Genomic DNA, 16,269 nt, shown 5'->3' on the forward strand with positions numbered 1-16,269 from the left:
ATAAAGAATGTTCATGGACAAAGGAAAAATTTTAAACATATTTTAAAACATGAAAAATTACAGTGTATAATCTTTACTATATTATATTTACATACCAATAAAAAGACAAAAATGATTTATTTGAAAATTTAAAAATGTATTTGCTTTAAATTTTCTGAATATTAGAATTATGATTTTTATTCTGAGAAAATCAAACCAATACAATAAAAAATAATGACTTCCACAGAACACTTAAAAGCATATTTTTTTCCTTCAAAGAAAGTTGATTTCACAGATTTTTTAGGTAACAAATGACTTACCTACTCTTCAAACTTTAAAATATACAAACTTTTGACTTTATAAAAACCAAGTTGTAATGGTTGAAAAAAAAGTGTTGTGTTGGGGGAGGGAAGGGATAGTAGAAGAAAAACAAAGGAGGAAAGGAGGGGGTAACAATGCTCGACAAGAAAGGTACTTATTACCTTACCCATGTAACTGTAACCCCTCTGTACAGCATTTTTAAAAAAAGTGTTGTGTTATCCAACAACTGATCTCAGGGCATTTTCTATCAACAGACTTTTTTTTTTAGTAACCATACATTTCCTTTCCAATACTAAATGAATTCTGGACACTTCAGTATATTATAGCATTTCAAATGAGATCACACATGGCTGGTAGCATGACTTAATCTTAGCAATGGGTACATACTCATTCACGCATGCACACATGCACTATCCTTAGTCATGAACCTCTTGAAAACAACTCCATCTGTGGCACAGCAGTAGTAGAATGAGATCACATGAGAATATGACACAAATGTTAACAGTATGTCACAGCCTGAGAACTCTGCTTTAGCACCTTTAAGATCATCTGCCCTTATGGAAATGAGTGGGGAGCCTTGTTTCTGATGTCAGAGGCTGGTACCCAGTTAGTAAGAGAAGCTGAGAAGCTCTTGGCAGTGAAAGACACTAGTCTGCATAGCACAAAATGGCCATCATCTATCTATCTATCTATAATTTAAAAATTTTCATATTATTTTTGTCTGGCAGAGATCTATCTTGTTTTAAGCTCCATTATTTGTAGACATTCCTCAATTTGCGTTACATATACTTTAAAGAATGATTTTTATTAGTAGATATTACTTGTATAAGGGGGTTTCATTGTGACATATCTACACATGTATACACACACACCCATTATATCATTCTTCCTCAATTCTCCTCCTCTCTTAAAACAATTTCAACATTTACCCTAATTCACACTCTTAATTACTCCCCACTTGCTGGTACCTGTGCCAGTACAGAGCTTATTTCATTTTCCTATAATTCACTTTTTTCTTTTTTAACATATTAACTGTACAAGGAAGTTTCACCATGGTATATTGCACACATAAATATACTATAACTTAATAAGATTAACCTCTCTTTATATGTCTTCCCTCCCCACCCATTGTTCATCAGTTTTCAGTGTGATTCCTTATGTCATCCTTACACAAATAAACAATGCATTTCAATATTATCCATCCTATTCCCTTCTCACTTCCCATCGCTTCCCCCACATGGTGTTCTCTAGTTCCATCCTCTTTCCTAAAAATCACTTGATTTTTCTTTGTGTGTGTGTGTGTGTGTGTGTGTGTGTGTGTATGTGTGTATGTGTGTGTGTGTGTGCATTTACTTATTTTTTTGTCGGTCGTGGGGCTTGAACTCTGAGCTTGGGTGCTGTCCTTGCACTCTTCAGTTCAAGGTGAGCGCTTTACTGCTTGAGCCACAGCACCACTACCAGTTTTCTAGTGGTTTATTGGAGATAAGAGTCTCGAGGACTTTCCTGCCCAGGCTGGCTTTGAACCACAATCCTCAGATCTCAGCCTCCTGAGAGGTGTCGGTGTGTGTGTGTGTTTGTGTGTGTGTTTATTGTCAAGGTAATGAACCTCCAGAGGGGTTACAGTTGCTAGTTCCATCCTCTTTCCTAAAAAACATTTCATTTTTCTGTATACACACACACACATATTTGTTGTCAAGGTGATGTACCTCTAGAAGGGTTACAGTTGTATAAATAAGGTAATAAGTACACTTCTTGTCAAATTTGTTTTTTATGACTGTATAATATTCCATGATATATATGTACTGCATTTTCTTTATCTAGTCAGTGTTAGCTGGACACATAATCAATAGAAAAATAAAAACCTTCCATTCATAAACAGCAGCTAAATGATCTCATGACCACTAAATCAGCACTGCAGAAGATATTTGAAGAAATCCTACACACATAAGACAAATGAAAACAGAAAAATACAGGACAGAATAAATCTCACTAGTTGAATAAGTTAGTAAAGGAGGAATAGAAAATAAGTAAATTTCATAAAGCAACAAAAGGATAGGAAATATGACATACCTTCCAATATTAACACTGAAAATTAATGGTTTCAACCCTTTCATCAAAAGACATAAAACAGCAAACTGGATTAAAAAAAGCAAGATCCAACCATTTCTTGCCTAAAAGAAACACGTATTATTGGCAAAGACAAATACAGGCTGAGGACGAAGGATGAAAAAAAGATTTTCTAAGCAAATGGACCCTGAAGACAGGCAGGAATAGCTGAACTTATATAAGATAAAAACAGACTTAAAAAAAAAAAACTAGTCAAGAAAGATAAAGGTCACTTCATATTAAAAGTGGAACAATCTATCAAGAAGAAATAAAAGTTGTTAACATATATGCACCAAATATTGGGGCTCAGGACCTGGGAAGGTGGCTCAGTGGTAGAGTGCTTGCCTTGCATGCATGAGGCCCTGGGTTTGATTCCCCAGCACCACATAAGCAAAAAGAAAAAAAGCCAGAAGTGCTCTGTGGCTCAAGTGGTAGAGTGCTAGCCTTGAGCTGAAGAGCTGAGGGACAGCGCTCATGCCCAGAGTTCAGGCCCCACAACCAGACCCAAAACAACAACAACAACAACAACAACAAATATTGGGGCTCTCAAGTTTATTTAACAAATATTTCTGGACTTAGAATGACTGCTCAATAATAGTGGGAGACATTGCAACATATCATCATTTTAGTGTGTGGAATATTAAGGCAAAACAGTTAAAAAATATCTTTTTTTTTTTTTTTGCCAGTCCTGGGGCTTGAACTCTGGATCTGGGCACTGTCCCTGAGCTCCTTTTGCTCAAGGGTAGCACTCTACCACTTGAGGTGCAGCACCACTTCTGGCTTTTTCTATTTATGTGGACTAAGAAATTGAACCCAGGGCTTCATGCATGCTAGGCAAGCACTGTACTACTAAACCACATTCCTAGCCCTCTAAAATGTTTTTAAAGTCATAGAAAATGCTTAAATTGTCATTGTTCTTTTTAGTGTTTAATGATCAACTAATAAAATTAATTAATTAATTGCAATACTCAGGGCAAATGAGTGTCACTGATGAATGAGTGTCATATAAGTCCAAGATGAGAATTTTCCTGTCAGGATTTGGTACAAACAAACAAAAAAGTCAAAATGGTCATTCAGTAACTTCAATCTGTACTTTTTAAATGATAATCTCAAATAGCTGTCCTATAAATTGCCCCATGTTTCACTGTGCACTTAATTCTTATAACTTTTATAATTTTGGTTAATGAAATCTGGTACTCTAAAAATTTCCCAACTTCTCCCACACTGATTGATCTTAGGATATTACTGTGGTTATTATAAAAAAGGAGAGATCTCTTTTTGTGATTCCCATAATTGCAGGAAGAAGGGATTCTGATGCTATTTCTTCTTAAACAATTTGTTTTCTTTCCATTTTAAATGCAACATGCTTTATTGTTTATGCTCTGAAACCAACTCAATGCTATTAATAGAAATTATGGCACTTCAAAAGAAACATGAAAAGATTGTTAAATATACTATATTAAATGATACATGTATATTGAAAATTTGAAAACATAAAAGGTACTTACAAAGAATGGAAAAAGTAAGTAACATTTTTAAAGACTGTATATTGTATGTGTGTATGCTAGTACCAGAGGCTCGAACTCAGGGTCTTACATACTCACTTTTCTTGCTCATTGCTGGTACTGATCTATCACTTAAGACATGCCTCCAAGCTCTGCTATTTTGCTGGTTAATTGGAGATAAAGTCTGATAGACTTTTCTGCCTGGGCTAGTTTTGAACCATGATCCTCCAGGTCTCAGCTTCTTGAATAACTATGATTGTAAACGTGAGCACCAGTGATTCATTTCTATAAGCATAGATATATTCAATAAAAGCTGTGTGCATCAACTTTAAAAAGCTTATTGAAAAATTAATTCAGTTACATTTACTTTTCTGAGACAGGGTCTTGCTATGTAGCATAGGCTGGCTTCAACTTCATATATAGCCCAGACTGGCCTTGAACTCACAATCTCCCTGCCTTGCCTCCTAAGTCCTGGGATGACAGCTCTGGGCCACTACAAACAACTTCCCCTCATTATTTTAAATGTGAACTAAGTTCCATCAAATCTGGTTAAAGTGAGATAAATTTATAATATGTTTTTTGTTTAAAAAGAGGATATATGTATGTGTACTATATATATATGTTATATATATATATATATTACACACACAAATACATCTTTATGTATATACATTGTATATGTATATACAATGTATATACATTGAAGGGAGTCTACCTAGTCTACCTAGTTGTGATGCAGTATAATTAGGCATTGGATTCATATCCAAATAAGTTAATTCACTTAAAAACCTTCTTTATATAAGGGGGTAAAAGTACAGTTATGGTATTCACCATAGTGAGGGGAAAACAACCTGAGGTACCTATTACAGAGCATTTATTGGAAATACAATTTTTAAAATTGTAAAGATACTGTACAGAGGGGTTACAGTACATGAGTAAGGTAATGTGTACATTTCCTATCAAGCATTGTTACCCCCCTCCTTTGTTTTTCCCCTCCTATTCCTTCCCTCCCCACCTCCCCAACTCCACCCCTCCCCCCAAGTTGTAAGGTTCATTTTCAACATAGTGTCTTGTATGTCTCATTGTTACAATGGGCCAACATTCTTGTTTCAGCATTTTGTATTTCACTTCTCCTCCTCAAATTAGAAAAATGTATATAAAAGATGCAGGACACCAGAATAATACCATGGGACAAGAACATACAAAAGAAATAAGAAATCATATAGTATATTAAAAACAACAGCGACCAAGAAAAAAACTCTTGTGTCCCTTATCTTGGGGTTCATTTTGCTTAGCATCATCTTATATGGTCATATATACATAGCTTTTGACCTCTTCTGCTTGTCTGGTAAGATTCTCCTAGACGTATACTAGTTATTGCAAATAAGGGAAACCATGAGACCTTTGTTTCTTTAGGTCTGGCTTACTTCGCTTAATATAATTTTTTTCCAAGTCTTTCCATTTCCTAACAAATGGGGCAGTGTCATTCTTTATGATGGAGGCATTGAATTCCATTACACTCATTCCCCCCCCCACACCACATTTTCTTGATTCATTATGGAAATACAATTTTTGAATATAAAGAAGTTCACGCTTATTTATAGGTATGGTATTATACACATACGTATGTACACACACACATACAGAGTTCACAAACATATATACAGGAGTCCTTTTTTTTGTCAGTCGTGGGGCTTGAACTCTGGGCCTGGGTGCTGTCCTTCAGCTCTTCAGCTCAAAGTGAGCGCTCTACCACTTGAGCCACAGCGCCCCTTCTGGTTTTCTGAGTGGTTTATTGGGGATAAGAGTTTCATGGAGTTTCTTGCCTGGGCTGGCTTTGAACCGCAATCCTTAGATCTCAGCTTCCTGAGTAGCTAGGATTACAGGTGTGAGCCACTGGTGTCCGGCCATTAGTCCTTTATTATTTCTAGTTTTTCTTCATTGTTTCAATTATCCCCCAAACAACTATGTGCTGAAGTCTAGTAATAAACAATTGAAAAGTTTAAAATTGTGTACCATTGTGAGTAGCATGAAGAAATACACTACTTTATTCTGTCCCATGACACAAATCATACCTTTTTCTAGAGTATCCACACTATATGCACTACCAGCCCATTAATCATCTGACAGATACTTTGGCAAATCAGATTAACTACCAAGGCAATGCAATGCTAGTACTCAAGTAACACTCATTTTCTTAATATTAACCCCAAAGTAAAAGTACTGAGGCAAAGGAGACATCAGGGCATAAAACATAAACCTCTGGTACTATGTGGTAATACTGAAGGGCCTATATAATACTGGGTTCAGTATTATCAGCAGCACCCTTTGGAGGGTCCTTAGAACATATTTTCTATGGATTACAATGGACTACTGTAAAAAAAATTGGTTAAAGAAATGTAAACAAATATAAATTTAATGATGTACTAAGATGCAGAAATAGAATACGAGCTATACATATGTTAGAGATGTAATGAGGATATATGTAATTTGTTCAGTTACATAATTAGTAAAAGGTAACTTTTAGTCCCTCAGCTGGTAAAAGGCAGAGCAAGGTAAGGAGTATCTGATGGTAAAATGCTTTCAAGTAAATCTTGCTCTCTTTTTCCTTATTCTCTGCTTCCTTAGCTACTGAACAATGAGGAGGAGTTAATGAACTCCTAGCATGATTTGTAAACCACCTTAGTGAGGACAGTTTGAATGAAATCAGGAGAGGAGAATCTCTGCTACAGATAACTGCCAATATTTAGGCAGCTAGCAAGCTAGAAGTCAGAAATAGGAACATGTGTTCGTGATGTGGTCAGTATGCTAAAAGAGATGTTTCATCCTTTCCAATTCAGTTCAATAGGAAAGCTCAGTTTCCTCAGCTAGACCTGCTGAAGCTTTCTGCAGGAAAAAAAAAAAAGAAATCCAAGTCAGAGATGCTGAAGTTGTTAATCATGTAATTTTTTTTGCTAGTCCTGGGGCTTGAACTCAGGGTCTGGGTACTGTCCCTGAGCATTTTTTTACTCAAGGCTAGTACTCTACCACTTGAGCCACAGCACCACTTCTGGCTTTTTCTGTTTATGTGGTACTGAGGAATTGAATCCAGGGCTTCATGCATACTAGGCAAGCACTCTACCACTAAGCCAAATTGCCAGCCATAATCATGTAATTTTGAACAAGAAAGCTAGGGATTGTAGTCTAAGACAAAGTTCCCAAGACACGAGAATCTTTTCTTTTGGCACTTTGTAATTTTTTCATTGTTAACTGAAAGAAAAGGGCAATTTCAGGGAATAATGCCAAGAACATTCAGTTTGTTTTATATTTGCTAGTGCTATACCAAGTATGAAGGTGTAATTTATTCATGTCATTACATTTATCAGTAATAATGATGAATCATAAATGGTAGTCGTACAAATATCATTCATTATGTCTCGTGTGTTAGTTTTAAATAGCTATGACAAAATAGCTGAGAGAATAAAAGGAAGAAATATTTATTTCAGCTCATAGTTTTAGATGTTTCAGTCCATAGTCAGCCAGACAAATTATTTCTGGTTTGTTATTTGGTGAAAGATTATGGCAGAGGGGCAAGGAGGAAGAAAGTTATTTATCTGATGGTACAAATAGGGAACAGGAAGAGGTCAAGGTATAGCCCCAAGGACACAGTGGCTTACTTCCTTCAACTATACTATACCAGGTAAAGTTTCCAGCACCTCCCCAAATAGCTCCTAGCTGGACTAACCCCTCAACACATAGCCTGCCCCCCCCCTCTGTCTTTTCTCTCTCTCTCTTTCTCCCCTCCTCTCTCCCTCACTGTACTATATATCCAAATCATAACACCAGTTATCCTGCTCTGAAGAAACCAAAAGAAAGCTGTTTATGTCAACAGAGTATTTGGTCCTTAAAAGTCTCACTTGGAAACAGAGGATAAAAATAGCAGATATGTGAAAGGGTAGACCAAAGACAAAAGAAAACTACTGTCTTTTGAAGTAGCTTATATCTGCAATCCTAGCTATTCAAGAAGATCATAGTGTGAAGTTATCCTGAGCAAAATGTCTGTGAGTGTACATCTCAACCATTTGAAAAGTTGGGCACATGTCTGTAATCGTAGCTATGCAGGAGGTATAAATAAGATGATCACAGTACTGGACAGCTTAGGCAAAAACTTCAAACCCTATCTAAAAAAAAAAGTAACTAAAGGAAAAACGCTGCCCCTAGAAAGCATGAGGCCCTTTTAAGTAAAACATATGCCCCTAGCCATCACAGCGCCTTTTAAAGAAAATATAACTTCTTCCATTATTACTTGTATATTCCTTTCCTCCTTGTTTTCATATCCTGAGAGTAGCTCAGTCATGAAAATCAGGCTTTTTCTGTTAAGATATATCTTGCTATAACTATCCAATCACAGGGGAGTAACAAAATGTCTGTCTTTTCCAAGGTTAGCCTGCCACTCAAGCACAGTTACAGTCACATCAAATCCATACACTGTCTTAAAGGCAAGTGAGAAGTGTGGGCTTATCCTGAGGTTAGAATTACCAGTTTGCTGCCAGGGACATTTAGCTTACCTTTTGGTTGTGTCTTTGGACTCTTCTCTCTTGTGAGGAGCTGGGGTCGGAGCTGTGAATTATTTTCTACCCCATCTTTCTGTTTCTTTGTCCTTTTCAGTTGTCCTATCACTACTTTCCTGATGCTCTCTCTTTCTTCATTTTGAATCTAGTCTCTCCTTTTGCTACCATGATCTTATTTGCAGAGCCCTAAGAGGATAGATAGTTCTACTCCATTTTTGCCACATATCCAAGTAAAGAAAACATTGAAAAATGCAGTGATAATGTGTTTCTAACCTTTTTTTTCTTCTAGGGAGAACTCCTCTTTTCAGTAAGAGAATTACAGGTCATATTTAACTTATGACAATTCATAGTGACCCACACTTACAGCACTCTACTTTTCTTTCTTTCTTTCTTTTTGGTCGGTTGTGGGGCCTGAACTCTGAGCCTGGGTGCTGTCCCTCAGCATTTCATCTCAAGGCTAGTGCTCTACCACTTTAGCCACAGCACCACTTCTGGCTTTTTCTGCTGATGTGGTACTGAGGAATCAAACCCAGGGCCTCATGCATGCAAGGCAAGCACTCTACCACTGAGCCACCTTCCCAGCCCAGCACTCTTCTTTTCAATGCACGATAGGTCACAAACAAATGCCAGTCTCTGTTATAAAGCATATGAACATGAGGGAAAAGATAGTTAAATCAGTTAGGAAAAGATAGCAGACACAAGGGAAGTCCTCATAGAGAAGAGGCTCTTAAGATTCATCTTAAGAATTTATTAATTAGTCAGAGAAATAAGATAAAGCCTCAAGCATAACCAAAAGGTTGAGGTATGGTTATCAACATAATCTAAGTCTTAGAGGAAAGAAACATAGCACATCAGGTTTGTGGAGAAGAAAGTTTTGATGGTAAAGGAGTAAGAGAAGAAAGTATAAAAAGGATTATGTCAAGGAGTTTGGTTTTATCTTGGGCTATGCTCACCTTCACTGTTCTGAAGAATTGTAGTAGGAGTGTTAATAACAAATTTGCATCTGAACAGATTACTTTGACATCTAATCAGATAATTGATTGGGAAGATGTTAATTGGAGCACATATAATAATCCAGGAAGTAAATTCCAAAGACCTAAACAAAAACAATAGCAGTTGGGATGGAGATCGAGATATAGGTTCAAGAGGATGTAGAATAAACAGGTATTGCAGAAGTTGAGAAAGCTTAGTATTTCTCATGTTAAATTTATTGGCATCAGATATGTAATTTACACAACATATGATTTTTTAGCTCTTACAAAGTCTGGACAGTTTCACAGATTTTAAAATCACTCAATAATTGGTAAGCGGTATTAGAAACCACTAACATGAAAAAGGCCATGTACAGTGCACATACAAGATATGAAAATAGGCATAGTGGAAAACCCTAAATAAAGCCTAATTCAAGGAGCTGACAAATAAGGCAAGTCTGAGAAAGAGCCAGTAAAGGAGATGAGAATATTGTTTAGTTACATTTCTTGGCACTGACTATGATTCATAGGCAGCTGTTTTATTATAAAAAATATGTCTTAATGCAGTAACTATCTTAGTAGATGCTTAACCAACATTTGCTGAACAAATTGAATTATGCTTTTTATTTTTTAATTTTTTGGTCAGTTGTTGGGCTTGAACTCAGGGCCTGTGTGCTGTCCCTGAGCTCTTTTTCTGAAGGCTAGTGTTCTACCACTTTGAGCCACAGCACTATTTCCAGTTTTCTGGTGGTTAATTGGAGATAAGGGTCTCATGGACTTTTCTGCTTAGGCTGGTTTCAAATCATGATCCTCAGATCTCAGCCTCCTGAGTAGCTAGAATTATATGCATAAGCCACCAGTGCCTGGCATGCTTTCTATATGATGTTTTCGAAGTAATTAAAGTGCTTATGTGTTCTCTGTTGCATTAAAAATTGAGTTTATCCAATTCGAAGGTTGAATTCAAACCTCATTATTATTTTTCATAATCACGGTGGAAACACTTGAGAAAGAAGTTAACCATCCATGAAGAGTTTGCTTACTTATGAGTGACAACTGCTCTGATGAACAAATGAAGAGGAAATACCCCATCAAGGGAAAAGAGAATACATCTGACAGCATTTTTCTCCTGCAGGAAAAATGAAATGGCCATTCCCAAATCCCTTTTAAATGTGACTTAAGTTTGATTTTTCTTAGGACAAATGTTAAAGAAAACTGTTAAAAGACAATAGGGATAATTAATTTACTCCTATGATAGGTGAACTATTTTTAAAGAAATTTAACAATAATCAAGTAATGATATTTAGCAAGTTGAAACATTTTATGTGGAACCATTGTAAATCAGGAACTGTCTGTAGGTTTTCTATACCAGGTCAGTGTGGTTATAAAACAGTTACTGCTCACTTCTGGCAGAAAGTCATCAGATAGACTCAGCTATCATTCCCTCCCTTAGTGGTGAGTAAGGAAATTATTACTCATTTCAGGCTAGAGTATTGCTATTTTGAATATAAAACTGCTCTTTTTCCCCATTTTTTTAATTGAAAAGGAATTTTGTCCGTGCTATATTCTGTACTGCTAAGGATGATATAATTGAGAAGAAAAATCCCCAAAAGTATTTACTTGTTATGACAATAGCAAATCATCTTTCTCATTCAACAAAACTGTATATTTATGTTGTATGAATCTTACTTGGAAAATGAAGAAAAGAAAGGATAACAGGTAAAATATATAGTACCTCGGTAATTGATGATTTCTGTCCCAAGCACCGGCGTCATCTCCAGGACTGTAATAAAGGCTTTGTCCATAGATGTCAGAGGAAAAGGAGACATCCGGTGTCTTCTAGCTACCTTGGTGATATCCACAGCACTGTGGCCTAAACAGGAAGATAGTTAACTGAGAATATGACGGTGAACACTGGTTAACAAGTATTTAGTAAGTAAGGGCTTTTAACATCCAATTTCAAGTGAGCTGGTAAAATGTTATTTTTTCCTGCTCTGAATACATAGCCATGCTATACATACATACATACATATGTGTGTATATATATATATATATATATATATATATATATATATATATTTGCCTAGATCACAGAGCAAGTAAGCAAAGAGCTAAGATACAAACCTAGGTAATCTTGCTTTCACAGTTTGTGGCTTCAACCACAAACTGGACCATGCCACTCTCTGCTTGCAACTCTGCAGACATTCTATTTCACTCATTGTAAAATTTTTCTTAGGACCCATAAGCCCAGAATATTATTATAATTATATTTCCTAACTTCTCTAGTAATGCTAGCTCCTTTCTTTTCATTAATCATACCAAATATATTTCCTCTCAGGGCCTCTGTACTTGCTGTTTTCTCTCTTGGATGATTTCCTCAAGATTTTACAAGATTATTCATCAATTATTTCTTTCAGGTCTCTGCTCAAATATCATATCAGAGAGGCCTTTGTTGACGATATGTACTAGTATCTACCATCATTCTTTATTCCCCTTATCCTACTTTACTGTCCACATTGCAGAAATCTTATTACAAATAAAAAGATAAAGACACAAAGCTTTCTGAGGAAAAAACCCCACAAAACATTAGCACTTTTAAAACTCTTTCTGGAACATGGATGGAGACACAGTAGTAATTTTTCACCTAAGACTGTAAGCCCATACACTAATGGAAATATAAGAAAAAAAAAGAGTCCAAGTCCCTAGTGACAAAGGTGAATTGCTAGATGAGCCATGACTGCTTGTCTCTAGACTTCTGATGTGTGGATAAATCAGCTCTTATCTCTTTAAACCAGTTTACAATAATTATACTTATTCCTTAAGATTGTTTCTAGCGGTTGTATTTTCTTAAATTTAGTACTTGTACTGTACCCTCAGCAGTTACTCTAGACATGATTAGCAGAATGACTTAAAAGCCAGGCGCTGGTGGCTCACGCCTATAATCCTAGCTATTCAGGAGTCTGAGATCTGAGGATCACTGTTTAAAGCCAGCCCGGGCAGGAACATCCATGAGACTCTTATCTCCAATAAGCCACTAGAAAACTGGAAGTGAGACTCTTATCTCCAATAAACCACTAGAAAACTGGAAGCGGCACTGTGGCTCAAGAGGTAGAGCGCTCGCCTTGAGCTGAAGAGCACAGGGACAGTGCCCAAGTCCAGAGTTCAAGCCCCACGACTGACAAAAAAAACAAAACAAAACAACCTACTTCTCCAGTGTTCCCATTCCAAGACTAATAACATTATTAAAAATATAAAGGCATTTCTAAATTTTTTGTTTTTTGGTTAGTTGTGGGGTTTGAACTCAGGGTGTAGGCACTGAACCGGAGCCTCTTTGTGCAGAAGGCTAGTGCTCTACCACTCGAGCCACAGTACTAATTCTGGCCTTTTCTGTTTGTGTGGTACTGAGGAGTTGAACCCAGGACTTCATGCATGCTAGGCAAGAAATCTACCACTAAGCCATGTTCCCAGCTCTTTTCTTTTTATGAATAATCAAAATCACAAAAATTGAGGGCATAACTAAATTGGTAGAGCACTTGCCTTTCAAGTGACAAGACCCTGAATTCAACCCCCAGTAACACTCTCTCTCTCTCTCTCTCTCTCTCTCTCTCTCTCTCTCTCTCTCTCATAATAATTTAAAGCTAAAAGACTGGAGATCGTTTAGTGCTAAACCTGAAGAGTATTTCTGTTAAAAATTATAGGTGAAATTGAAGAGATAACTCATAGAGTGGGTGATTATCTTTGCAAGTTTTTCATTGGACAAAAGACATTTGTTATACATAAAGCTCAAAAGATTAAAGACCAAAACAAACAAACAAACAAATAATCTAATAAGTAAGCAAAGAAGTTGAAAGGCTTCCAAGCACTAATGGCTAATAAATACATAAAAAAATGTTCAACATTCTTATTTACAAAGGAAATGGAAGTAAAGTGGCACTGTAGCTCAAGTGGTAGAGCGCTTGCCTTGAGCTGAAGAGCTGAGGGACAGCGCCCAGACCCAGAGTTCAAGTCCCACTACTGACCAAAAAAAAAAAAAAAAAACTAAGGAAACGGAAGTAATTCCATTTTGTCTCAGTCAGAATGGCCATCAACAAGAAAGCAAACGACAAATGCTATGAAGGTCCAAGAGAGGGTTGAAGTAAGGAGGGAGGGAGCTTCATAATAGTGCTGGTAAAATAGCTAAGATATGGAGCCAACCCAGATGCCCCTCAGTAGATGAATGGATCAAGAAAATGTGGTATATTTACACAATGGAATTCTATTGCCTCCATCAGAAAGAAGGACATTGTCCCACTTGTTAGGAAATGGAAAGACTTGGAAAAAATTACACTAAGTAAAGTAAGCCAGGCCCAAAGAAACATAGGTCCCATGGTTTCCCTTATTTGTACTAACTAGTATATATCTGAGACAAGCAGAAAAGGTCAAATATGTTGATGTTAGGTGAAATGAACCCCAAGATAAGTATTCAAGTGTTTTTTACTTTCATGCGATTGTTTCTAAGATATTTATAAGATGATTTCTTTGTTGCTTTGTATGTTCCTCCCCCACCATATAACCCCTGCTTTCACAGTATTTGATGTTGGTATAATTTGTGGAGGGGAAGGGAAAAACAAATTGTTTAAATAGGGATATAGGTGGATCCATTGCAACAATGAGATGTACAAGTCGTTATGTTGAAAAACAAACTTTACAACTTTGGCGGGGGGTGGGCGGAAGGGGGAGGACATGGGTGGTAGGGGGTGGGATATGGGAAGGGATAGGAAGGGGAAACAAAGGAGGAAGCAACAATGCTTGATAAGAAATGTACTTATTATCTTGCCCATGGAATTGTAACTCCTCTGTACGGTATTTTCATAATAAAAAAATAGTGCTGGTAAAATTATAAATTAGTGTAGTCATTATAGAAATTAGTTTGGAGGTTCCGCAGGAAACTAAAACTAGGGCTGGAGGTCTGGCTCAAAGAGTAATAGTCTATCTGTGATTTCAACTCAAGGTTCTAAGTTCATATCACAGTAGTAACAACAACAACAAAAAAGAAACACAAAATAGAAGTACCATATCTTAGCTATGGTAAATAATGCTGCAATAAACATAGTTGTGCTGGTAGCTTTAGTATGGTCTTGTTTGTGATCATTTGGGTAAATGCCCAAAAGTGGGATTGCTGGGTCATAGGGGAGCTCTATGTGGAGTCTTTTGAGGACAGATGCCCTTCAGTAGATGAATGGATCAAGAAAATGTGGTATATATACACAATGGAATTCTATGCCTCCATCAAAAACAATGACATTGCCCCATTTGTTAGGAAATGTAAAGACTTGGAAAAAATTATATTAAGTGAGGTAAGCCAGGCCCAAAGAAACATAGGTCCCATGGTTTCCCTTATTTGCAATAACTAGTATATGTCTGAGTCAAGCAGAAAAGGTCAGAAAAGTTGCTGTTAGGAAAATGAACCCCAAGATAAGTATTCAACTGTTTTTTGTTTTGTTTTTTCCTTTCATGCAATTGTTGCTAACATATTTATAAGATGATTTCTATGTTGTTCCTTATGTCCCTCCCCCATGGTATAACCCCTGCTTTCACAGTATTTGATATTGGTATAATTTGTGGAGGGGAAGGAAAAAAACAAATCGTTTAACTGGGGATACAGGTGGACCCATTGCAACAATGAGATGTACAAGTCGTTATGTCGAAAAATGAATTTTACAACTTTGGTGGGAGGGGGAGAGGGGAGTATGGGAGGGGAAGGGAAGGGGAAACAAAGAAAAATAACAATGCTTAATAAGAAATGTACTCGTTATCTTGCCCATGTAATTGTAACTCCTGTGTATGGTATTCTCACAATAAAAAAAAATAGAAGTACCCTATTATCCTGCTATACTACTTTTGGGCATATATTGAAAAGAATATGTTAATATATAATAGTGATACTTGCACACAGATGTTTACAGCAGTACTACTTATAATAGCCAATAATGATGGTATCAGTCTAAGTGCCCAACAACAAGTAAATGGATAAAGCAAATGTGGTTCACATACACAGTAGAGAATTACTCAGCAATAAAGGATTATTTTATAGGAAATGGATCGAGTTGGAGACCATCATGTTTGAATGAGATAAGCCAAGCTCAAGAAGACAAATACCATGTTTTCATTTATATGCAGATTCTAGATATGAAAAGACAATATAACATGATTGTAAAGGGAGACTGGGGGAATGGAACCAGTAAGGGTGGGGGAAGGATAGAGTGATGGAAGATAAATATGATCCCAGTATGTAAGAAAATAGCATGATGAAACCCACTAAAATTGCTTTAGGAGGGGTTAAGAAAATTTAATATAGATAGGATGAATTTCATTCAAATACATTATATGACCATATGTATCACAATAAAATCTCTGTACAATTTATGCTAATAAAAACAAACCAAAATGACAGGTAACTACAATGTAAATTTATTTGTAAGTGACTTTCATTGAGGTCTGGCCAATCAAATACCATAAAAATATACAATCACACCAGTTTAATCGGAGAAAATGAGAAAGAGCTGTTTCTGCTTTCTATTCAGCTATATAGCTACACAGGTCTCAGGTCTGATCTTCCTGTCATATGCTGTGATTTATAGTACAAAGTAATCTTACAAAACCTTTCCTTCTAAATATGCTTAGTTTCTGAGAAAAATCAGATTTTTTTTAGTTATAAAAGGTTTATTTATTGAGAATACTTGGTATTAGAATAAAAAGGAAGTTTTCTTTTCATCAGCAAGTTTGACTGCCACTGCTAACATAAAATATATCACTATATATTTATCAAGAATAATGAATGAACCAGGTACCTATGGAGCT

At 36.3% G+C, this 16,269-nt stretch overlaps 1 protein-coding gene across 9 annotated transcripts in view; it reads right to left on the bottom strand.

The window, feature by feature from the left end:
* Gphn (gephyrin) overlaps positions 1-16,269 on the bottom strand; it is a 380,642-nt gene that overhangs the window by 75,069 nt on the left and 289,304 nt on the right. For all 9 annotated transcript variants that reach the window (XM_070031737.1, XM_070031733.1, XM_070031738.1 and 6 more), the window contains one exon: positions 11,165-11,302. In XM_070031737.1, the coding sequence (XP_069887838.1) occupies positions 11,165-11,302 (138 nt within the window). The remainder of the gene's footprint in view (positions 1-11,164; positions 11,303-16,269) is intronic.

Source organism: Dipodomys merriami, unplaced genomic scaffold (genome assembly GCF_024711535.1).
Source record: "Dipodomys merriami isolate MVZ:Mamm:240054 unplaced genomic scaffold, mDipMer1.0.p SCAF_1, whole genome shotgun sequence".
Classification (NCBI taxonomy): domain Eukaryota; kingdom Metazoa; phylum Chordata; class Mammalia; order Rodentia; family Heteromyidae; genus Dipodomys; species Dipodomys merriami.